We start from the raw sequence: 25,081 nt of genomic DNA, 5'->3' as shown, positions 1-25,081 counted from the left end.
GGGATCAGAGAATATAGCCTTAAGTATACATATATTCAAGTTCTTTTTGTGATTAAGTAAATGGTTGGTCTTTGTCAATGTCCTTGGAAACTTGAGGAGTTGTATTCTTTGCGATTTTTAAAGTTTATATCTATTTATTTTATTAATTAGGCTCAAAAAGACTGAGTGAGAACCTGTAAAATCCACCTTCATTTCAGTAACTGGTTGTACTTGATATTATTGTATGTTATTCAAACTCATTCATATTTGGTCCTTACTATTAATTATGCATTTCATCAACAGACAACGACCCCTTTTACCCAATCCTTTTTTTAATCATGAATTATTAAATTATTAAATACTTTTATTTTATGTATTTTGTTAATTTTTCACTACACATTTAATTTTTTACTTTTTGTTAGAAGTCATCAAAGTAAATGCTTAAAAAACTGTTAGTTTTTAAAAAAAAATTTAGATGTGTTTATCATTCTTTGTTAGCAGTATTGGCTCTTCTTATTGAGAGGAATAATTGTTTTTTGTTCATTTTTGTTATTTAATGATAATGTTTTAAATTGTCCTCTATGACATTTGCATACTGACCCCCAAATTGGTTGTTTTCCCATTTTGTGTTTAAATGTTTGTAGAAAGAGAAGCTGCTCGCAGTGCTGGGGTCCCTGGGAGAAACCATGTGCTACCATCAAAGCAGCGTCGGTGTGGAGCACCCAGAGGCCCTTCGCCAGCTCCACAGAATGGCCTTTGTCAGCATCTCACTGTTTGCAGCTCGGCTGCTGCAGGTGCTGCTCCCTGTTGAAAAGGTAAGGCACTACGGTACATCTACACAATGGAATACTATGCTGCCATAAAAAAGAAGGAATTCTCATCATTTGCAGCAACCTGGATGGAATTGGAGAACATCATGCTGAGTGAAATAGCCAATCAATGAAAGAGAAACACCAGATGACCCCACTCATTTGTGGATAATAAAGATCATTATAAACTGATGAACCAAAAGATAGATATAGAGACAGTAAAGCAACAAGCAGATTGTCAAATTACAGTGGGGAGGGGAGGAGGATCTGGGGGAGATAATAGATCAACCGAAGGACTTGTATACATGCATATAAGTACAAGCAATGGACATAAAACTCTGGGGAGGGAGGGGATGTGTGGGAGGGAGGGAAGGGGGCAAAAAAAAAATCAATAAAATATGTAATAAATAAATAAATAAATAAATAAATAAAATGAAAAAAAAAGAAAGAAAAAAAAGAAAAGGTAAGGCAGGGAGTGGTGCTCACCTGTAGCTTACTGAATGTTACATATACACATAGTAAATCCCTTCTGATCATTCCACGGTGTACAAAGTGGAAAATGGCTAACAGTTTTGACAAATCATATGATAGAAAAAAACATTAATTCTGTAAAGTTTCTTTCTTTCTTTTTTTTTGTTTTTTAGGAACTTTTAAATATGATGGTGTAACATGTTTAGACAGGTACTTATTTGGGCAGGAGTCATTTAAAACAGAGATCAATAAATTGTTTTATTTTGACTTACGTTAGTGTTAGAAAAATGAAAAGCCAGTTCTCCAATTTTTTTGAAGGTAGTTATTTTTTATTTATTTGGCTTTGTTTTTAAAGGCAAATCAATACCTGTAATTTTTGGTAGCTCTTCTAAATATATTTAAAACTTGGAAGTTCATTAAAATAGTGAATATGGTCATTGAAGAGACTGTAATCAAAGTATTGATTTATAGATGCTTGTAATTGTTTTGATTGGTTAAGAACTTTAACATGAGATCTAAACAAAGATGTTACTCCAGTGCTGTTAAATTTCTCCTCCCGTTTATTTAAAGACAAGGTTATGCTGCCCTCTGCCTGTTTCTAACCCACCAAAAATGGAAGTAGATTTTGACTGTGAAACTTTCTATCTCATGAGGTTGCCAGTTCCACTGAGTGTTAGCTTCATGAGGGCAGAGGTTTCGTTTTGCTTCCTGTAGTGTTTCCAGACCTGCACTGGTGTCTGCCATGCAGCAGGGGCCCACAAGTATTTGCAGGGAGGGAATAGTAGGTGATCAGGTAATTCAGTTGCTTTCTCTTTTCCCCCACTAGGACAGTTCTTCACAGAATAATGAAATTTTGCTTGACTTCCCAATAGCTATTGTCTTAATAGTCTGGTTTTATTTTTATGCTTAGTAACCTAAACATTTGATTCCTATTGTTTTTGATATTTAGTTGGTAACTTTAAATTCCTTTGATTTAAAGGAATGATTTAGCTGATTCAGCTCTTAATCTTAGTCTTTCAGGCAGTTAATGATTATTTTTAAAATAGGTTACTTATGAAATAAATCATGTCCAAACTTTCTTTAGTAAAGACAGCACTTTCAACAAGTAAGCTCTGCCCAATGATTTTCTCTGCCCAATATTGAATTTTTAACTTTTTATTTTCTTAATTGATGTATAAAATCCTATCATGAAGTTAGACAATTATTAAAAACACACACAATATTTTCAGTTTAAATAATTGATTTAAGGTTATAAAACATCTAATTCCATTTGGGGCCTGTTGACTTTGTACTAGTTAAGGATCAGTTTTCTGTGAGTGTTATAGAACTGCTTTAAATATTTTATTGAATTTTTCCTTCCCCCTCAGTATAAACAAAACCAAATAAAAGCGGTTTCTGTTTAAATCCGTCTTTAGTTATACGTGGTTTAGTGTTATTCAAAGCAGCATGTACTTACTGAGCCCTGGGGTATGTGCTCAGCTATGGTGGCAAAGTGTTCTTGTTTTCAGGAGTTTATTGCATTTTTTTTTGTGTGTGTGTGATTGCGTGTACATATACAAAATACTTAGAGGAAGAGATCTCATGCCTTAAGTTTATAGCAGAGGTAGACACAAGATGCTGGGTCCAGGGGAGCATAATTCTAAGCGTTGGGGTGGGAAGACAGAGGTATCCTATATCCCAAGCTTGGAAAAGAGTTGAAATTTGGACTTGAGATATTCTGGGATTAGGAAAATTGTATTGAATAAAGCCATACAGGTAGAAGGTGTTTTGGGGAATAGAGGTTTCTTTAGAAAAACAGAGATGTGGAGATAGAGAATTACTTAGAAAGTTGAACTACATTTATACTTTACCATCTTTATCTAAAATGTTTTTTAATTAACTTTCTTCTCCCCCCACCATTTATCAAGGCAAGCCACTTTTTACCAGAGTCTATGTCAGCAGCATTATTTCTAGTTTCCTTGGACATGCCTATTTCTTTGGAATATCCCAATATTCACGAAGCTGCTGTGGCCTATTTGGAACAGCTGAGTTCTGAAAACTACAGCGTTTATAAACGAGCTGCAGAGGCCGTGTATTCCATTGAGTGTACCTGTAACTTCCTGTCTATTGTTGGGAAGGAGGTAAAAAGCTTTATTAATATCTCTTTTAAATTCCTTTGATAAAATATTTAGAAAGTGTAACCTATACTTTTCAAATTGATAGACATACAGTAGTTGAATTGTGAGACATAGGATACATTGTTAGTGAATGGGTCAGTTAGAGTAAAGTAAGAATATGGCTTGTATAAAATTAAAATGAAGACTTTAGGTTAATGAACAGTGTATATAATGAAACCAGTAGTATGAAGAAAATGAGTAATTATTCTCAGTGTCTTAATATTTAATAGTGAGTCTCCTCTTTGAAGTGGCATTGTATATGAAGAGTAACACAACGTAAACAAAATTATAAGGACCATTTTAGTGCTTACTTGGAGACACATTTTTTTCTTTAATATTTATAGACCCTTATTTATTCACATAAAGAGCCTGATATTGTTATTAAATAAAGTCATGAACTAGATTGTAAGGCATAGGCTTGCCTTTGGGTACAATGTTGTAGCAATAATTATGTATTGTTCCTTATTTCTTTTAGAGATACTATTAGGATATTCTTTAGAATGTTATAAATGAAAGGGTTGAGTCTTAAGGTAGACACTGACTACAGTAATTGTTTATTGTCTGGAAATATCAAATTGGGTCCTTTAGATCTTAAAAAAATTTGGGAAAAATTTTTATTTTTGCTCTTACAGTGGAGTCTGTCTGAAGCTTATATTTCTAATTTTCCCACTATTGTTTTTTACCGTCTTCTTTTTGCCATATCTTGATTCCCTTGGTTTCTTGTTTCCTCCATGATAGAATTTTGAATTGTCTTTAAGTTGAATTATTTCTGTGGCTTTCTGCATTGTCAAGTTAACCACACATGTATTGATTGCTCTCATGTTTTCAGAACTGGTCAGGATTCTAGAAGGGGGAGGTGTATTATAAGAACATGAGCCCTGCCTTGAGCTACAATTAGCAGGGACATAGGACTACAAACAAGTAGTCAGAGGACCAGGCCATTCAATTATAAGCTTAAACCTGCTCAGAGATAAATAATACACAGTCTCATATGGTAAATGTAGGGATTCTCTCACATTTTTCTTCCTGGACTGACATTTTAGATGATTGTTGAGAAAATGGACTTAAGCAAATGTAAAGGAATCTCAGGGTCTCTGAATAATGCAATTTCTTAAAGCTGCTTAGATAGCTGTGGAGAATTTTGTTGTATATGAATTTGACATATGTTTTTTTTTTTGTTTTTTTTTCAGGGAGAGAAGAATCTTTTAGAATTAGTGGAGATGGCAGACCATGCCTTGCAAAGCTTTTCCTATCATTATCATTTATCTCTCATAGAGGAAATCATCTACCTTTGTTCAAAGATGTAATATTTTCTTTCTTAATATGATTATATTATAGGACATTGTGTGCATGTGTGTGTGTGCATGTATATATGTGAAGTTAGGAGCATTGAAAATGAAATTGGTCTTAAATATTGTTATTTTTTAGTTTAAATTGCTTTTACGTGTGTCTGATCTTTGAACTGTATAAGAACTGTATTAAGACAGTTTACTGTTTTATTCAAGAGTAAACTTTAAAATGCCATGCTATAACCTAAGTGAATTATTCTTGGATTTTACACATTTTTAAATAATTTTTATTTTTCCATTGATTTTTAGAGAGAGTGGAGAGGAGACACACACACACACACACACAGAAATTTAGATTGGTTGCCTTAAGCCTGCAACCAAGGTACATGACCTTGACCAGAACTGAGCCCAGGACTCTTCAGTTAATGGGCCAAGGTTCTATCCACTGAACAAAAATGCTGGGGCTATACATTTCTTTTGGTATCCGTTAGAACCAGATATTTCATTTGACATCATGTCCTTTGGGTTTATCCATGTGACAAATGGAAGGATTTTTTTTTTTTCTTTTAAGGCTGAATAACATTTTATTGTATTTATATACAGCTATTTTCTTTATTCATTCATTGTTGGATGGATACTGGAGTTATTTCCAAAAATTGACTATTGTGAATAGTGCTGGAATGAACATGGAAGTACAGATATCTTTTCAAGATATTGATTTAATTTTCTTTAAATATATATATGTAGAGGTTGGATTGCTAGATCATATGGTATTTCTATTTTTTTGAGCAACCTCCATGTTTTCCATATGGTTACACCAATTGATATAACAAGTATACTTTTTTAAAGACATTGTTAGTGTTTTTTATACTCTTTTTTTAAAAAATATGTTTTTATTAATTTTAGAGAGAGGAATGGTGAGATAGAGAGAGAGATGGAAACATCAGTGAGAGGGAAACATCAATTGGCTTCTTCCTGCATGCCCCCTTCTGGGGATTAAGCCTGCAACCTGGGCCAGGAATCAAACTGTGACTTCTTAGTTCATGGATTGACACTCAACCATTGAGCCACACTGGCCGGGTTGTTTTCAGTACTTTGTGAGAGAATATTCCTTACCATGAAACAAGTGTGTGCTTAGGTAAACACTAATATTGGGTTAGTTAAATATGATCTCAGTTAGGAAAATTGTAATAGGAAGAAACTTCTTATACTATGCCTTTCAACTTCCTTTGTTTGCTATTTCCTTGCCTTATATGTGGATATTTTATCTTTTTGTTAGCTGGAAATCAGCACAGGCCAGTCCATTACTACAAGGGGAAAGTCAGAAAGTGTTTCTGCGTATGTTGTCTCACCCATTGCTACAAGTGAAAGTTGAAACTTATCACTGCTGTCTGGAAATTGTTAAGGTGGGTTTTCTGTCTTGTGAACTAACAGTGGATTTCCTTCTTATAACTCCAAATTAAAGCACTTGACCTTTTAATCAGAATTATTATCGTAAAAATAGATGGCAATTATTAGTCAACTCAAAGAAATTTGAATCAAATTCCCTTTATTTATATAGTAAGTCTGCCAATTGAATTGTTTTATTAGAGGGTTTTTTAAATAATTACATTTATGTTGTGTTATTTAATGATGGAAAACTCTAAGGAAAAATACCAGGTATTTAAAAGTGATCTCTATGCTCAGGAAATACTTTATGTTATTATGGCTCAATTTATGTAATTTCAGGTCTGTTAAAATATTTTTCTTTTGGAACATATTTGTTTTCTATGTTTTTAAATTATAAAAATATTTCAGCATAGAATAATGCATAGAATATTAACTATTTCAATATTGAAAAGACCATTGTACATAGCACAGTATTGAAAAAATATGTTTTTCTGTACACTTGAAAATGTTCTCTTGTATATAACATTCTTGCAAGTACTATCTATATATAATGGATGTTTACATTTTGCCATTTTACTTCCTTTTTTATACAGAGAAATAAAAATATTACAGTTTTGGCGAAAGCTTCTTTTCTTTTCCTTCTTCCTTTTTCCACCAAGGTATCCTTGCTTATAAAGTTGGCGTTTATCCTTCCCAACCATTGCTTTTATATTTCTTTATTATATATGCATGTCTTTATAAATACTGTATATATTACTGTTTTATACTGTACATATGTTTTTGTTGTCTATTAGTTTCTTTCTTTTTTTTTTTAATAAATTTTTATTGTTCATATTATTACAAATGTTCCTCCCCCACCCCCTCCATTGCTCTCCTCCACCAGGTTCCCACCCCACCCTCTGCCCTTTCCCCACACCCCATTGTCCTCATCCATAGGTGCACAGTTTATGTTCAGTCTCTTCCCACATCCCCCTCTCCCCTTTTCCCCAAGAATTGTCAGTTCACTCCCCTTCCATACCTCTGATTCTATTATATTCAACAGTTAATATTGTTCATCAGGTTTTTTTTTTTTTTTTTTTTAAATTTTCTTGGTTTTTAGATTCACTTGTTGATAGTTACATATTTGTTGTTCATAATTTTTATCTTTATTTACTTTCTCTTCTGAAAGAACTCCCTTCAGCAATTCATATAATTCTGGTTTGGTGGTGATGAACTCCTTTAGCTTTTTTTTTTTATTAGTGAAGTTCTTTATCTGGCCTTCGATTCTGAGTGATAGCTTTGCTGGGTAGATTATCTTTGGCTGTAGGTTCTTACTATTCATCACCTTGAATATTTCTTGCCATTCTCGTCTGGCCTGCATGGTTTCTGTTGAGAAATCAGCTGACAATCATATAGGTGCTCCTTTATAGGTAACTACCTGCTTTGCTCTTGCTGCTTTTAATATTCTCTCTTTGTCTTTTGCTCTTAGAATTTTAATTATGATTTGTCTTGGTGTGGTCCTTTTTGGATTCCTTTTGTTTGGAGTTCTGTGCGCTTTCTGTACTTGTAAGTCTAATTCTTTCACCAGGTGAGGGAAGTTTTCTGTCACTATTTCTTTCAGTATGTTTTCGATATCTTTCTCTTTCTCATCTTCTGGGACCCCCATAATTCTGATATTGGTTCGCTTGAAGTTGACCCAGAGGTTTCTTACATTATCTTCAATTTTCTGAATTCTCTTGTTTTCTTGCTTCTGCGGAGGAGTGTCTTCTGGCTCTTTATGTTCCAAATCTTTGACTTGATTCTTGTGATCTTCCACTCTGTTTTTAGGACTCTATAATATTTTTTATTTCAGACAATGTATTCTTTATTTCTTGTTGATCCCTTATCATTTCTTGTTGATTCCTTATTAATTCTAGTTGATCCCTTTTCATATCCTCATAGGTCTTATCGACCTTTTATAGGAAATTCTTGAAAAACCTTGTAAGCATAGATTTAAACTCTATATCCAGTCGCTTTTGTCCTCCATTTCTTTCGTTTGTGATCTATTTTGTTGTCTGGGCATTTTCACAGCTTCCCTGATGAGGCGGGGTTTCAGGGTGGAGCCTACAGCCTTGGCTTCCCTCAGCCCCGCCCTATTCGGCTCCTGAGTCTCAGTATTCCCCAAGGTCCTTCAGTACTCATTGCAAGCACCTCTGAGAGACAGGTGCCCTCGATTTTCGCCTGCTACCAAACAGTCTAGGCTCTCCCCCAATGAGCCTGGAACTGGGGTTCAGTTCAGTTGGAAGTGGAGTTGGAGGTGGTGTTCAGAGCAGTCCAGAGCTTTTGTCTCCTTCCCGCCAGGGCAATCCAGCGGCACAGCCAACCATCCCTTCTCTGCTTGTAATGTGCGCGCCTCCGGGACCTCCTTTCGCCACTCCCCCGGGGTTCCGCCTTACAGCCCAGCTCCCTATGGATGAGCTTGGGTCCCCGGGGACTGGCCTAGAACTGGGGTTCAGAGCAGTCGGAACTGGGGCCCAGCACACTCGGAGCTTTTATCTCCTTCCTGCTAGGGAACGCCAGCCAGGCACTCAGCCTCCCTCCTTTCCGGCTCCATTCTCTCCGCGCTCGCCGCATATCTCCGTACCTTAGGCTTTTACAGCTCCTCCGCTCCTCCTGGTTTTCTCCTTGCTTCTCGTTGTAGAATTTCCAGTCAGTCGACTTTCCTGTAGTTCTGGGTAATGTCCATTTTATATTTTAGTGAAATTGTTGTGTGCGGCTGCGGCTAGGTGTTTACCTGTGCAGCCATCTTGGATTCTCCTCTTTGCTGTCTATTAGTTTCATTTAATCATAGGATTTGAGATCTACCTGGTCCATTCACCTTAACTGCTCTTTAGTTAGCATATTCTTTCTTTTCTTTATTGATAAACTGGAGGCCTGGCACATGAAATTCGTGCCTGGGTACAGTGCCTAGGCCTGCCCTGCAATCAGGGGCATCTTCTCCAGCTGCCCGCAGCCGGCTTTGCCCCCGGCTGCTATGCACCACTGGTTCCCTGATTGTCATCGGATGATTGGAGCCTGATGGCTGGGGGAAGGGACTGAGAGGTCGGCCATTCCCACAGGGCCTAATCCGGCAGTTGGACATCCATCTCACAATTCAGGACTGCTGGCTCCTAACTGCTTGCCTGCCTTCCTGCCTGATTGCCCCTAACTGCTTCTGCCTGCTAGTCTGATCACCCCTAACTGCTTCTCTGCCAGCCTGATTAATATTGTAGCTAACTGCTCCCCTGCCAGCCTGGTCACCCCCAACTGTCCTCCTCTACTGGCCTGATCTTGCCCCCAATTGCCCTCCCCTGCAGGTCTGATCTCACCCCCAACTTCCCTCCCCTGCAGGCCTGATCTCGCCCCTAACTGCCCTCCTCTGCCAGCCAATTTGGTTCTGATTAGTCGTTTTCTTGCCAGTCAGCATCAAAAGCTCTGTCTCCTAGGCGGCCATTGGCTCCTCACAGTTCACCCAGATTTGGTTCTGATTGGTTGGTTTCTATACCAGTCAGCATCTTTGGGTCTATCAACGGGGCCTGATCAGAAAGGCAGGGCTGATCAGCAGCCCTGGTGGAGGCCTGGAGAGAAATGGAGGTGTGGTTGCTGACCATGCCCAGAGAGAAAGAGAGAGGCAAGTGCTGATCAACAGCTGCCACACAGGCTATGGATCAGACCCTGCTTCTCTCTTCAGGCCTCTCTCTGGGCCTGATTTGCAGCCCCCTCAGCAGTCAGAGCTGGGTCACTGTGCCTGCAGCTGTAGCAGTAAGTGCTGGGTCACTATGGCAACCCAGCGTTGACTACAGGACTGACTGCGGTTGGTCGAGTCTCCTGGTTATTGCAGATGTGACAGATCCAGGGTTTTTATATATTATTAGGATAGATTGACTGCTGTTTTTCCTTTGCACTTTGTGATACTGCTTTGTCCTTGTTGCATAAATGCAAATCAATTATATTAATTAATAGTAGACTTCTCAACAATTAAGTCAATTATTAGTTAATATAATTGATTTTGCATTTTATTCCAGTTGCTTTTAAGATCTTGTCTCATTACAATGCATATTTGTAATGAGACAAGAATGTATACATTTTAAAATTTTATTTACTTGTTCAGCACTCTTCAATCTGAAAACTCATGTCTGCTCGCATTTCTGGGTAATTCTTAGTCATTATTATCTCTCTTAATTTTGCTATTCTCTCCAAATGGAGCACTCATGAGATCTATTTTAGACTTTATTTTATCTTTTGTGTCCTTCAGGACATGTATATTTTCATATCTCTTTTTGTTTTGATGGAATTCCTCAACGCTGTCATTCAGTATGCTATTTGTTTCTTTAACTATGTATAATTGGCTTTTTAAAATTTGTGGCAAAATATACATAATATAAAATTTACTATTTAAATCATTTTTAAGTGTACAGTTAAGTGGTGTTAAGTACATTCATGTTTTTGTGCAACCATCAACATTAATCATCTCCAGAACTTTTTCCTTTTCCCAAGTTGGAACTCTGTACTCATTAAACAAAAACTCCTCATTTCTCTACCCCTCAGGTCCTAATAATCACCATTCAATTTCTATCTGAATTTAACTATTCAAGTTATCTTATATTAGTGGAATGATTTATGTATGTGTCTGGTTTATTTCAGTTAACAGTATCTTCCAGGTTCATCCATGTTATAACAGATCAGAATTGCCTTCCTTTTTAAGGCTGAATAACCTGCTGTTTGTATGCACCACATTTTGTTTACCCATTTCTCTAATGGTGGACATTTGGATTAGTTCCATCTCTTAGCAGTTGTAACCAATACTTCTATAAGCACAGGTGTACAAATATCCATTTGAGTTCCTGACTTAATTCTTTTGCGTATACCGTTCATTCATCATGTTATTTATTTATTTCTTTTATGTCTATCATTATGAACAACTTAATAGACTTGGTTGTCTCAACAGTTTGGTTATCTATTTAATCAAGACTGCTTGTTGGCAGAAAGTAACATAATACATATCTCATGCAGACTAAAAAACTGTTGGGAAAGAGAATCTTTTCATTCTCTCGAGGTAAAAGAAAAGTTTCAGTGAAGTGAAAATTAAATTGGAATTGAATTTTAAACAGAGAAAGATGAATACTTTTAAAAAATCATCACTAATTTTAAAAAAACGTTTTGTTTTATTTTACAGGAATGTTTAGGTGTCCATAATGTTACTAAACCTGTGTCTTCACTCTGTAGTGGAATTCATTTTCTACTTCATCCAAAAGTCCTGTATGAAATCTCTGCATTTGGCATTCAAGATTCCAAAAATGAGGTATGGTGTGTTATAAATAAGTGCAAAAAACTGTAATTCTTTAGACACTCAGCTAAATCAAGGTAATATCCTAATATAACTAGAGTGTGATGAGAAACAGAAAATAAACTTGTCTTTGATGTTGGGTTCATACATGTTGCTTGTTTAAATAAAAAGAAATGTTATGGGAAATGTGAGAATCAAAACACAGTACAGATGAAACATTTTACTTACGTTTTTCATCTAAGATATAGAGAACCAAACAGTCCTTATAGTGAGCAGGTTATTTCACTGAGGCATATTTTTGTTCAGTGGAAGAATATACTTGAAATTCATATACTGGGGTTTAGAGGGGGTTTTGTGCCCTCTCACAGTCCTGGACCCCTCTGGGGATGTTATGTCTGCTGGCTTAGGCCCGCTCCCCATTGGGAGCGGACCTAAGCTGATAGACATCCCTCTCACAGTCTGGGACCCCTCACTCCTTACCACCCTGCTTGCTGCTCCTTAGCGCTGCTGTGGAGGCGGGAGAGTCTCCTGCCATCGCTGCTGTGCTTGCCAGCTGTGAACCCTGCTTCTGGCTGAGCCCACTCCCCCTGTGGGAGTGCACTGACCACCCGGGGGCAGCTCCTGTATTGAGCATCTGCCCCCTGCTGGTCAGTGTGCATCATAGTGACCAGTCATTCTGGTCGTTCTGCTGCAAGGTTCCCTTAGACTTTTATTATATACAATAGACTAGAGGCCCTTTGCAGGAAGATTCCTGTAAGAATCGGGCTTCCTGCAGCTGTCTCCGCCGCCCCGCCTGCTTCCCTCCCTTCTCTGCCATCCCTCTTGCTTCTCTGCAGCTTTGGTCCCTTCTGCAGTGCTTGGCTTCCTTGGCTCTGGGCCTGGTTATGCAAATTAACCGCCATCTTGGTTGGGTTAATTTGCATACTCGCTCCTGATTGGTTGAGATCAGAGTGTAAGACTGGTTGAGAGCAGAGTGTAAGATGATGCTAGAGAAATAGGAACAATTTGAAGGATGAGATGTTATTTATTGCCCCTTTCTAGATTTTATCATGTGTTCCAGGTGTGTCCAGCAACTCAGGGACCACCTCATTTTGTCGGGTATCTTGTCTGTGTTATTGGGCAGGTGAACGCTGCCGCCAAGGCCATCCTGCTGTACCTGCTGCAGGGACAATTGATGATGACAGCGCTGACCTGGAACAGGTTTATTGAGTCTCTATGTCCTGTCATCCCAGTGCTGCAGGTATGACATGTAGCCTGCCTTTCTGATCCTTGGATGCATGAACAGTGAAGGGTTTCTGGCAGAGGTGTTCATCTGTGCATGTGGGCAGGAGGTTCAGAGTGAGGTGCTGAAGTGACATAAGGAATAAAATCAGCCTTAGGTGAAGGCTTTGCAGCCAAGCTAACAGTGCCTTTAAGTAGTAGGCTTTCCATAACTAAACTTGCTTCATGAATGATTTCTATGCATATATGTAACTAGAGTTTTCCTTTGGTTAATGAACTCTTGGAAACAGTATTTTAGCTGTCCTGTGGGTGTTAAAGGAGTGAGGAAAGTCCAGGTTCCTGACCCTCTCAGAGAAGGTGGAGGTGGGGAGTGCCCTCAGAGGAACAAGCTTGTCGAGAGGAGCTGTGAGGCTCATGTGGTTTGGTTCCACACAGGTATGTCTGCCGTACTCCACCTCTCTCCTGTGAGGACAGGTCTGAAGACCTGGGGCCTCATCTACTAGAGTCCCCTGAAATAGAGAAGTTGGCAGGTGTCCTAAGGATTGGCATATTTTCCTGAAGTTCTTCAGTATGGTTTTTAAATAGTTGTAGGTAGGCTTCTTACTGCTTGTAGTAACTTTTTAGCTGAATCGAGAGATATTTTTGAGTTGCCTGACAGGTCAATGTAGTTCTTATTTTTAAGTTAAAAAATTAAGCAATGTGTATAAAATCCAACCATCATTTCTTTTTTAATGAAACCTGTTAGGGCTATGCTGACCCAGAAGACCCTCTGGGGAACTGCATCCTCCTCCTAAGCAAGGCGAGTTCTGAGGGAGGCGAGGAGATCCTCCCCTCCACCACCCGGCTCAAGTCCATGCTGCGGCTCCTGCTTGTGAAGAAGCCGTCGTAAGTGCAGCAGAGGCTTTTGAATGTAAAAGATGAACGGGGCCATTCTAAGAAAGTATGTGCAGTCATTACATCAGCTGGGACAGCATAGCATGAGGAAGGTGAAGGAAAGTGGTTCTTTTATTAGAGAGAGAGAGAGAGAGAGAGAGAGAGAGAGAGAGAGGGAACCGCTGGGTGAAGCTGTAAGCAGATGCAGGTGTTTTGGGTGATTTCCTGAAACATACTGTCCATTCCCAGTGCAGCGGTTGCACCTGCATCTGCTATAGCTGCGGCTCTCGGTGCTGTTCAGAGTGCTGTGCGCAGGTAGGGGAGCCGTGCAGATCAATAGATTGCAAAAGGTACAGAGCATCTCCTCATTTGCTCTTTTTAGAAATGGTTAGCCTGCAGTGATCCTTTCCTAAACATCTGTTCTGAAAATTAAGGATTTCACAAAGATGTAGTAGACAGTTGCCTCATGTATTAGAATGTGCAGGTGGTTTAATCTTGCCTGGCTTGTCCTTTGACATTAGTGTCAGTATCCTTTTAACTTTTTAAAGAAAAACAGAAGTGTGTGGTTGCTCCCTATCTTTCAATGTAACATGTGTGTTCTCTGGTGCTCTCTTAGGTAACTGGTTAATTTTCCCTCATGGACAAGAGACAGAAGTTTAGTCAGAGGGATAAGCAGTGATGAGAAGAAAGAGTGGATTGAAAAGCTGGGAGGAACAAACATGTACTTTTGACAGTGGACAATTCTGTTCTCTCCAACCTCACACCACAGTAAAACAGCAGCTTATTTATAAGCAGATGATTAGACTGAAAATAAGGAAGTAGGAGGAAATAAAATATGAAGAGAATGGAAGGAGGAAAATTAAAAGGAGATTATAAAAATCTCAATGTAGTGTAGAGAATAAAGTTAGGGGTGATGCAGGGCAGATGGAGTGTGTGTGCTCCTGGGGGTGGGGGATTGGCTTCCACACTTTCATTCATGTGCTGGTGTAGCACGATCCCTCCGCCCAAATGATCACTGAACACAGGAAGTTTATTTCCTTGCACCCCAGGGGGCCCAAGGTCTCCTGGTAAACAATATTCTTAGCAGGCAGGGCACTCCAGCGACGGAGTGAAGGACAAGGCCAGACCTCTCTTTGGGTAAGGTCCTATTACACAGAACTTAAGACAGTTTGTATTTCATATTTGCTTTCATTATCTGATTCATTTTACCATAACCCACCAAACCATAAATTCCATTAGGCAGGAACCCTGTACATTGGCTGATCTTTACACCATCAGCACTTCATGGAGTACCTGGAACATAAATATGCTCTAAATGTACTCATTGAAAGAAATAGTGTAGAGAAATGAATAACTGGATTCTGCTGTCCCAGGCTAAACTCCAAATGATGCTATTTTGTAGACCAGAGGAGGAGATGAGTAAATACATGCTTCACACATCCCACTCTAACTTTCTTACTGTGGTGGTGACTGTCCATAACTGACAGCACTGGACTGGAATGAAAGGAGCATGGGAAAAAGCATTACATAGGTGTCTTTGCTGTTCTTAGCTTTCAAGAGGTTACAACAAATGGGAGAGGGAGAGTTGCCTGATTCTCACACCATCTTGGAGTAAATATTAGTCTCTAGAGATGTTTTTTTATGATTTTAAATTCCTGCTTAGAATTGGGAAGCACTTACTGAGCATCACCCATGTACCTGAGAACTGAGGTTGGCTGTGGAAACCCAGCAGCACCCAATACAGACGGGCCCTTCCTGAACTGGGCATGGAATTGAGAAGAGAGGTCTGATTAATTACACTTTACTAGAGGCCTGGTGCACGAATTCATGCACAGGAGGGACTCTGGGGGGAGGGATTGCAGGAGGTTGGCCAGCAGCCCCGTCCCAATCATGGTGGGGAGGCCCATCGGGGCCCCCACTGGGTTGGCTGTCACAGTATGCATAATAGCAGCTGGACATTCCAGTCATTGTGGTCGCTTAGCATATATATTGTAAAAACGCTAGACCAGTGCTTTGATAGGGCACTTCAGGGTGTCATGACACAGCAAGGTGACCCAGCCCGTGGCTATGGTAAGGAGGCCTCCCTGAGTATGCAGGTTTTAATTGTCTTATAAGTAGTACTTGGGTTATCGCTTAAAATTTGCCCAGTTCCCATATAGTTCAACAGCCTGTCAGGTGTGATAAGTAACTGGTTGTCACACTCTCCCAACTCCATGCCCTTTGCCATGTGATGGTTTTCTGTTTTCCCATTCCATTGTCCAATAGCATGCAGTATGTACTCTTTTCTTAAAATCTCAATGGACTCAACAGACCTTATTTCTAATTCATTCCAGATAAAACAGAATTATGAAGGGAATCAAAGTATTTCCATGTTCATATTTGAGAGGAAACTATTTGATCCCTAATATAAGATTTTTATGCATTGCTGTGATACTAGGTATTAGTGTGATACTCCCCTTGAGGTCTGATCTAACATTGATTCTGCTCATGGATCATTTTTGTGATTGAGAACGATCACTGGACTTGAAGTCAGAATTTAGATTCAATTTGACTTATTGTCAAATAAGTCAATGTGATGTTGACTGATGTTCACAGTCTTAGTGAGTCTGTTTCTCCATTTGTAATTACTGATTATTCTTTAATTCTGATGTTTAGTAATAAAAATAAAATTGAAAGAATGATTGTAGTTATCCTGTGTAATAAAGAGGTAATATGCAAATTGACCATCATGCTCTCACAGGATGGCTACCTACAACCAGGCCAGCAGGGGAGTTAGTGAAGGTCGACCAAACGACTGAACAAGCAGGCTTTGTGGGGAAACCAGGCTGGTAGGGGGGTTAGCGAGGATCAACCAAACAACTGAACATCAGGTTGTGTGGAGTGACCAGGTTGATGTGGGGGGGGGGCATGAGGGGCCACCAGGCTGGCAGGGGAGCAGGTAGGGGCAACCAAGCAGGCAGGCAGATGAGCGATTAGAAGCCAGGAGTCCAGGATTGTGAGAGGGATCGGGCCTAAACTGACAGTTGGGACATCCCCCAAAGGGTCCTGGATTGGAGAGGGTGCAGGCTGGGCTGAGGGGACCCCCCCTCCTGTGCCGAGTGCATGAATTTCATTCACCAGGCCTTTAGTACACTAAATATTTTATTTTATTTTATTTTATTTATTTTTTAAATATATTTTATTGATTTTGTACAGAGAGGAAGGGAGAGAGATAGAGAGCTAGAAACATCGATGAGAGAGAGTCATCGATCAGCTGCCTCTTGCACACCCCCTACTGGGGATATGCCCACAACCAAGGTACATGCCCTTGACCGGAATCGAACCCGGGACCTTTCAGTCCCCAAGCCGATGCTCTATCCATTGAGCCAAACCGGTCTCGGCAATACACTAAATATTTTAATAGAAAAAGTAACATGTTATCAGTAATTTTATTATAAGCATGTCTAATTACTGTGTTGATATATAATAATGTGTTGTGACTGTAGGCCTCTGTAGTTTGTAGACATTGCATGTTACAGAAGGTTGCCTTGTATACTTGTTTTTGCAGGGTCCGTTCACTAGCATTGAAGCTGTTAGTTTGTCATCTTACCAGGGAGGAGGGGGCTGAGAGAAAGCGCCCTGCAATGGATGCCAGAGTTCTCGCCAAAGCTACTAACTTATTTATTGTAAAAAAACCTATTGAACTCAAATTGGATGACAGGAAAGAGCTGATTATTAAGGTAACTTTTGAGTTTATTACTCTGTGGTTGTTTGATACTGAACAGATTAATTTATTGAGTGTCTACCAAATGCAAGGTGTTATGTCCCTTTTCATTTAGTACATATACCACAAATGTAATGAATTTGAATAATGTCTTAAGAACAACATAAGGCCAATTTAGTGGAAAAAAATTTTGTGATGACTCTTAAGACCATATGTCATTGACATAAAGCTATTTAGAATTCTTGTTCTCGTGTGGAAATTGTCTACAATAGCTAGAAAGAAAAAGTTCCTTTGATAAAATTTTCAGCCTCTTCAGTGTAAAAGGTAAAAATAATGTAGGTGTAAAGGCAGTTTATCTTTTCAGTGTAGAGTAGACGCCTACGCCTTTTGACCCACATGGAATAGAAGTGAGGCAGGATAGTAAGAAGCTAGGAAGATTCCTTGGCAAGTGAAATGGGGAAACAGACAGACAGCTGATTCAAATCGGCTCTGCCCAGCATCCTGTCTCACCCCCCTCCTTCTCCCCGCAGTCACTCTCTCAAGCATTAAGACCTCAGGACAATGAATTTATGATTGGTATTAAATAATCTTAGGAACAAAGCTTTGGATCTGTTAACCACAGTGTCAGTCTTAAAATGGGAAACACGTTCAATGTTCTGTCAACCTGAGTGTTTGGAACTGTATGACAGCCATGGCAGGAGGACTGGAGAACCTTCCCTGGCCACATACCAGGTCCTTTTGGGGACTCCCTGAGTCCTAAGCACTGGTGGTCCCTCCTGTGTCAGTGTGGTGGGGAGGAAGGCCAGGAGTGGCCATTTTAGAACTGTCTTGTGGGTGTTTAGGGCCAGCAGATAGTGGGTGGGAGAAAGGAGGAGTGTTGTTTTTGTTCTCTTCTCTTTTCCTTCTGAGTTTTGCCAGCTCAGATCCTGTCTTAGCATGGATGTCAGTCACGGTCTGGTATTGGGGTGGCTTGTTGGAGTGCTGGGCAGTAAGTTCCACAGGGCTGCCATCTTTGACGTCTCTAAGTGGGAGGAAAGGGACAGGACCAAGGGAATTGCACCTGTGGCTTCTGGAGCAACAGAAATCCTGAGTCACCAATCTGGACTGCTCATCTCAGGATGCCTGTTCCTACCTGCAGGGATATTTTCCCTGAAATTCTTTAGGCAGCTAGTGATCAGGAATGACTTCCTAGCAAAAATATACATTAAAAAGCTTGCCCTAACCAGTTTGGCTCAGTGGATAGAGTGTCAGCCTATGGACTGAAGGGTCACAGGCTCGATTCTGGTCAAGGGCAGGTCCCTTAGTTGCAGGCACATCCCCAGTAGGCAGCTGAACAATGTTTCTCTCTCATTGATGTTTCTAACTATTCCTCTCCTTTCCTCTCTGTAAAAAATCAAATATATATATATATATATATATATATATATATATATATATATATATATAGCTTATTGACAGGGTGGCTCTTTGTTTGAGGTCCTAAGTTCCTCCCTGACGTAGCACATTATTGTTGCATATTTGCATATAAGTATGCCATTTATTTAAGTAAGTTGACTTTGAGCTTTTGTTCTTACAGTATGAACTATAAAATTTTCTTGGAGAATTGGAAGTAGATAACAGTTTTTTTTCTCTTTTGGTTTGCAGTTGGAGACTGTTGAAAAGGTATATGAAATCTTTATCTCAGATGACATTGACCTTGTTTTGAGAAAGTCAGCTGCAGAACAGCTCGCTGTGATCATGCAAGGTAATATCATTGGATGCTGTTTTGGGTTGGCAGGCATTGGTTGCTGCTTGGCCTGGTCTGTCCTTTTTATAGCTCTTGAGTTAAGAATGGTTTTTACACATTTAAAGAGTTGTTAAAAAAAAAAAAAAAAAAGTGGGATACTGTATGTGGCCAGAAAAGCTTCACTTATTATCATCTAGCTCTTTATAAAAATACTTTGTTCACCCTGGTCTGCATTATCTTTATTTTACCTGTAGAATGTCACTTTATTTTACCTGTAGAATTACCTTCTAAGATATTGACCTAATTTCTAACAGTAAATTGCATGTTTCTTTCTCAGTTTACCAAGTATATGGTAATTTTATTTTGTCCCATCTTTCTTAGAGAAATTAATCAAACAGTACTTTGTTGGAGGGTAAAATAATAATATACTATAGCTATATTTTCTTTAAAGGCTTATTTAAAAACAGAACTTGTAAAATATAGTTAACTTTGTAGTGTTGTTAGTCTATTCTTTGGATTAGTTTTTTTCTTTTACCCTATATGTGACATCTGAAACTTATCTTTAATATTTGAGAAAAACAATAACTTTGTACTTACATGAAAATGTTTTTACTGAGTGGGAAAATGGGGTATGGTTAATATTTCTATCCTGGCATTAGTGGAACTGGGTGAGAGGAATTAGAAAAAGCATACACAGCCTGCCTGTGGCTTAATAGCAGTAACACAGACTCTACAAAATAAATCCCTACAAATGTGGAGAACCTTGACAAAAATGATTCAAAACTTTTAGAAATAAGTGTTCTTTTAGTATTATTAACATTTCAAAAATATAATTTTGGTATATTCCGTGTTGGGGGGTGGGCAGCGGAAACTACTTTTTCAAAAAGTGGCAGCTAAAGATAGTTGGAGTAAAAGCTACTAGTCCAGTATGAATATGTATATTTGTTTGTTTCTCAGTGTATGTTTTCATTGAAACGATAGGAGAACAAATTAAGAAAATTTGTTTGCAAATTTTTTTAAATGCTTGTAACTAATTGATAAGCAAGTAGATTTTTGGAGCCAGTAATATCTCGTATGTGTATCTCTGTGTGTGCATTAGTTTGTTTGGGCTGCTATACTAGGACACCATAGATAAGTTGACTAGTAAACAACAGACATTTGATTCTCACAGTAGTTCTGGAGACTGAGAGTCCAAAGTCAAGGAGCCAGCAGATCTGGTGTTGGGTGAGGGCATGCTCACTGGTTCATAAACAGCCTTCTCCCTGCAGAAGGGCTGAGGGAGCTCTCTGAGGCCTCTTTTCTCAGGGCACTATTCCCGCTCTTGAGAGCTCCACCTTTACGACCTAATCTCCTCCCAAAGGCTCCACCTCTTAATACCATCACATTGAAGATTAGGTTTCTACATATGAATTTTTGGGGACATAAATATTGAGTCCTTAGTAGTGCACACACATTTATACTTATTAAAAAGTAATTCATATTTTTTTGGAAATATATAGTGTATGTTATAATCCCTTTTATATTTACTATTAACAATTTGAAGTTAGAGATCTTGTTAATAGAAAAATGATCATGTTGTAAGCCATATTTGTACATTAACTTTGAAGAATTCTAAACATTTTGAGTTAATGGTTTTAGAGAAGGGAAGAATTGTCAATGAAACAATATAAAGACAATAATTTGTCCTGTACAAATACAAGGATTCATTTGTATGCATAAAATTCTAGTACTTTTCAGAGTGAACTAGTTAATTTAATTACTCTTTTTTAACAGGTTTATTTTTTTACAGTTCAGGAGTCAGATCTGCTTGATACTTAATAGTTTTCAAATTGTTCAGAGGTATATTAAAGAAAAAAGTTAAAGTTTTATCTTCTAATTTTAATACCAGGTGTAAATATTTTTAATAGTTTGAAAGTTATGTGGATATCTGTTCTATGTTATTAAAACTACAGAAAATGTTCTTTAACTTTTAATAACTTTTTTTGTCTGCAGATATTAAAATGCATGCTGTGGTGAAAAAGTTGTGCTTAATTGACAAGATAATTGAGTATTTAAATGAATGTGTGGGTGAGGATGGTGAGGTAAGACTACTGCCCATGTAGACATGTTTTTACAGATTGGTATTTTTATTAATCAGATCCTAAAGTGAATTCAGCTAAATTTGCATTAGTCCTTGGACTTTAAGTCCTGACACCATTACCTTCCTTGTTCATTTGTTTATTTCTAAGAGTGGGACCTCTGTAAAGAAAAACTAATCTTAAAATTTCTATATGATGTATAAGCCTGAGTATATACAAATCTTATTTTCAGAGGAGAATAATTTTTAATATTTGTTTGCATTTTTGTTTCACACAATTTTGATAAAGCATGCAATTTAGAATGAGATAATAATAAGACTATGATAAGATAATACTCCGATCTGTTTTAGCTCACCTTAGAATTAATGCACATAGAATAACTGTGTTTCCTTCTGGCCAGCTGATAGAATGTTTGATCCAGCCCAGCCTCACACTCCTTAGGAAGGTTCTCTCTGCGGACCCAGATGCCCGTGCTTCCCTCGCACAGCAGGCTTCTCTGCTGACACTGCTGTTTAGAGGTAAATAAGACACATTTTGTTAATGGTGAAATCAGTCTTAAGTTTTAAGTGGTATTGTTTAACTGTAGGAAACATTTACTTTCCTTTTAGTTTACAGATAGCCAACTTTAAATCACTGAAACCCATTGCAATAGAAAGTGTTCAGTACTTTTGTGGAAGCTTCCTGGTAACTCTGGAGCTGGGAGAAGCTGACACCTGCGATTATCCTGTGCATGTTGATGGAGCTGTCCTTTGGAACTCAGACAGCACCTGCTGTCTGTAAAGAGAGAGCTGTGGCTGCAGTCACTACTGCCTTCTTTCCAGCATCTGCTTCCTCAGCCTTGTTTGTTTATGCCTTTACATCTTGAACCTTAGGTGTGATATCTGATTATGTTGTTAAATGAGCATTAAGAGTGGCTTGTAATGGTCAAGATATACAAACCAAAACAACACTCATACAAATACAACATTTTAAAGTCAAAAAGTCTAAGTTCCATGATTATATGTTTATAGGAAAGGGCAGATATTGAAATCTTTCAATGAGCAAACTTTAGCCAAACCTTTAGACTTGGCAAACCTTCTTAGACCCTGGATTAGTTTGCTTCTGATGAACTGAAAGTGGCCTGTGCCCAGTGAGTGGGTATGGTTCCTGCACCAGCAACGTGTGTGTCTCTGGGATTCAAAGGCTCCTCCCACATGTACCAAGCAGATATTGTTGTCGCAATCTCCAGGTCATGCACACACACTGCACATTAGAGGGCCACTGTGTTGGTAATGCAAGCTTATCTGTCAACATTGCCTTTCTCTGAGAATGGCATCTCTTCCCTTCCAGTTAAGATATTTTAAATTTGAAGTTCATCCTTTCTAATATTTCATAACATTATGCCTCTTATTTCTCAGTTTCCTTGATATTTCATGAAGATTATACTGTGGTGACTGAAGTTGGAGCATTATTTTGCCTCCTATTATTTGATGAAGTATCAAGAATGGATATGTGGTGAGCACTAAGACTTAGAAAGTATTTTTACTCTCAATTATTTATATAAGGTTTCTGGTGCAATCTTATATCAACACATAGAAATTTCTAACTTATGAAGCTTATGCTGTCTGTCACTGGTAGATATACCCCGGATAATTCTGGGTTTGAGTAAGCAGTACTAAAAAACCCATTGACTCAAAAAGTCACCCTGAACTTTTATTTTTGAACATTATGAACTATAAAATTTTAAATTACTGCAGTAATTTTTGTTAGTAATACATTTTCCGGTTCTCAAGTTTGCATGTTTTTCTTTAATATTTTATTTTAAAAAAATTCTTTAGGAAGATGTTTAGGATGATAATATCTGTTTACCTCTGAGCTTGAGCAGGGTCAGCAGGAGAGGACACCAGACTCATCTGCCAGTCCAGCACCTGCATAGTATGAATCATTTGTCATATGGACTTCTAAAGAAAAGCACAATTTACCTTCATAAGCAAATCCAGGAAGTAGCAAATTTGTTAAAACTACACTAACTGATAGAACCAGTGGCACCTTGTGAGTTAAGTCTCAGTCAGGGCAGTGAGACGAGTTGTGTTGTTTGACAAAGCTGTGGTCCACTCATGTGTTTCCTCTTGTGTTTTCTTTACAAACCAGGTCTGTTATTCCTCCCAGTCAGCGTGCTTCGTCATCGGTCTTCAGTTTGCCGGTTTCCATTTTTAGAAGGTGACATATTTCTGTCTTTGTTGTTCTTGAAGGAGAACTATTGTTACAGAAATGGACATCAGAATCTGTCAGTCTGTCACAGTTTTCACTTAGCATTTAAACCATGTGACTTAGTGTTTGAATATTCCCTTCACTGTATGCTTTGAGAGGTCAGTGACTGTACCTCTCCAGATGTTTCTAAGAAAGGTTGGAAGAACTAGACAGTGAGCTGGCATAACTTCCAGTCTAGATTTAGCAGTTGTTAACTCCTGGGCCTCCTCTCTCTTACTCTTTCTCATATATTTATTTATATGTAATTTTCCCTCTCCTAAACTCTTAAGTAAACTTCAGATATACTTTTATTTCCCTCCTAATTATTCTAGCATGTACCTCATTAAAGCTTAAATTAAGGACATTTTCCTACATAACCACTTGTACATACAACATGAATAAAGTATACAAATTATGAGTATTGTTGATAAATTTTTCCAAATAGGCCATGTAACTACCATGCAGATTAGATAAGGAACATTGCCAGCAATCTAGGAAACCCCTTCACGCTCCTTCATTACTTTCCACCACCCACATAGGTAATTCTATCTTAATTTCTGTTACTGTATCTTATTTTTGCTGGTTTTGCACTTTATAAATAGATATATTCTTGTGTTCAGCTTTTGTACCACGTGGAAAGATTTTTCCCGTCGATCATTTCCATTGCTCTCTAGAGTTCAGTGTAAGAATGTGCAGCAATGAATTTGTAATTCTGTTGCTGATGGGCATGTGCTTTGAACACACATGGGTCAGAGGATATTTATATGTTTAGTAGATGCTTTCAAACAGTATTCCATGTGGCTGTAGTAGTTTCCATTCCCAGTAGCAGTGTGAGTGCCAGCTGCTCCACATTCTCACCAGCATTCGTATTTCCATCACCCACTCTTTTTTTCTTTGTATAAGAATGTTCATAACACCCTGGTGAGTTTGGCTCAGTGGGTAGGGCATTAGCCTATGGACTGAAGGGTCCCAGGTTTGATTTTAGTCAAGGTACATGCCCAGGTTGCGGGTTCTATCCACAGTAAGGGGCGTGCAGGTGGCAGCCGATCAATGATCCTATTTCATCATTGATGTTTCTATCTCCTTCTCTTTCCTCTCTGAAGTCAATTAAAATATATTAAAAAAAAAAAAGAATGTTCATAACAGCTTTGCCGATAGTAGCCAAAAGCAAGAAACATTCCAAATGTCTAACAATAGGAAGAATTGATAAAAGAACCGTGCATACAATTCTATACAATCTGTGGAAACTGTTCTTTACACAACAACGTGAGTCTCATAGACCTAATGTTGAGTGAAAGAGATCACCAAAGGCATATATATTGTAGATTCCATTTACTTACAGTTCTTCAACCGGTAAAGTTGACCTGTGGTAAGAGAAGTCAGAACAGTAGTTACCTCTTGGAAGAGCGTAAGGAGAGTATCAATTTACAAGAAAAGGAGAAAAATAAACTTTCTGAGATGATGGATATGTTTTTTATTTTATTCTGGGTGGTGGTTACACATGAATACATATATAAAAATCCATCAGGCTATCTACTTAAAATTGTGTATTTTAAAGATAAGTAAATTATATCTTAACAAAACTTATTAATTTAAAAATACCTTTTCATAGCTTGGTAGATATATTGCATGTTGTCTAATTTTTACTGTCGTATGATATTCTGTTGTTAGACTCTAGTACAGTTTGTCCCTTTTCCTGTCGGAGTATTTGGGTTGATCCTGTGTTTTTGCTGCACTATACAATCCTGTAAACATAATTGTATAATAGTAGTATGACTCCTGATATGTGTGTGCGAGAATTCCTCTTGGACACATTCTTAGAGAGAAATGTCTTGATTGTAGACATCACCCACTCTTCATGGTCTTTGGGTTTG

General features: G+C 38.3%; 1 protein-coding gene across 3 annotated transcripts in view; it reads left to right on the top strand.

The window, feature by feature from the left end:
* The window catches only part of RTTN (rotatin), a 107,596-nt gene that overhangs the window by 24,704 nt on the left and 57,811 nt on the right, over window positions 1-25,081 (top strand). For all 3 annotated transcript variants that reach the window (XR_014795341.1, XM_084887962.1, XM_084887963.1), the window contains exons 11-23: window positions 624-794; window positions 3,167-3,379; window positions 4,606-4,718; window positions 5,984-6,110; window positions 11,267-11,392; window positions 12,501-12,617; window positions 13,344-13,483; window positions 17,019-17,190; window positions 18,819-18,918; window positions 20,893-20,981; window positions 21,379-21,496; window positions 22,376-22,472; window positions 23,109-23,177. Coding sequence is in view for 2 of the 3 variants with exons in the window: in XM_084887962.1 (XP_084744088.1) it covers window positions 624-794; window positions 3,167-3,379; window positions 4,606-4,718; window positions 5,984-6,110; window positions 11,267-11,392; window positions 12,501-12,617; window positions 13,344-13,483; window positions 17,019-17,190; window positions 18,819-18,918; window positions 20,893-20,981; window positions 21,379-21,496; window positions 22,376-22,472; window positions 23,109-23,177 (1,652 nt within the window). In the remaining variant the exon portion in view is untranslated. The remainder of the gene's footprint in view (window positions 1-623; window positions 795-3,166; window positions 3,380-4,605; window positions 4,719-5,983; window positions 6,111-11,266; window positions 11,393-12,500; window positions 12,618-13,343; window positions 13,484-17,018; window positions 17,191-18,818; window positions 18,919-20,892; window positions 20,982-21,378; window positions 21,497-22,375; window positions 22,473-23,108; window positions 23,178-25,081) is intronic.

Source organism: Pipistrellus hanaki (assembly GCF_964339955.1).
Source record: "Pipistrellus hanaki genome assembly, chromosome: 6".
Lineage (NCBI taxonomy): Eukaryota > Metazoa > Chordata > Mammalia > Chiroptera > Vespertilionidae > Pipistrellus > Pipistrellus hanaki.
Note: the sequence above shows the minus strand (reverse complement) of the source record. Positions and strands in the feature narration are given on the sequence as shown.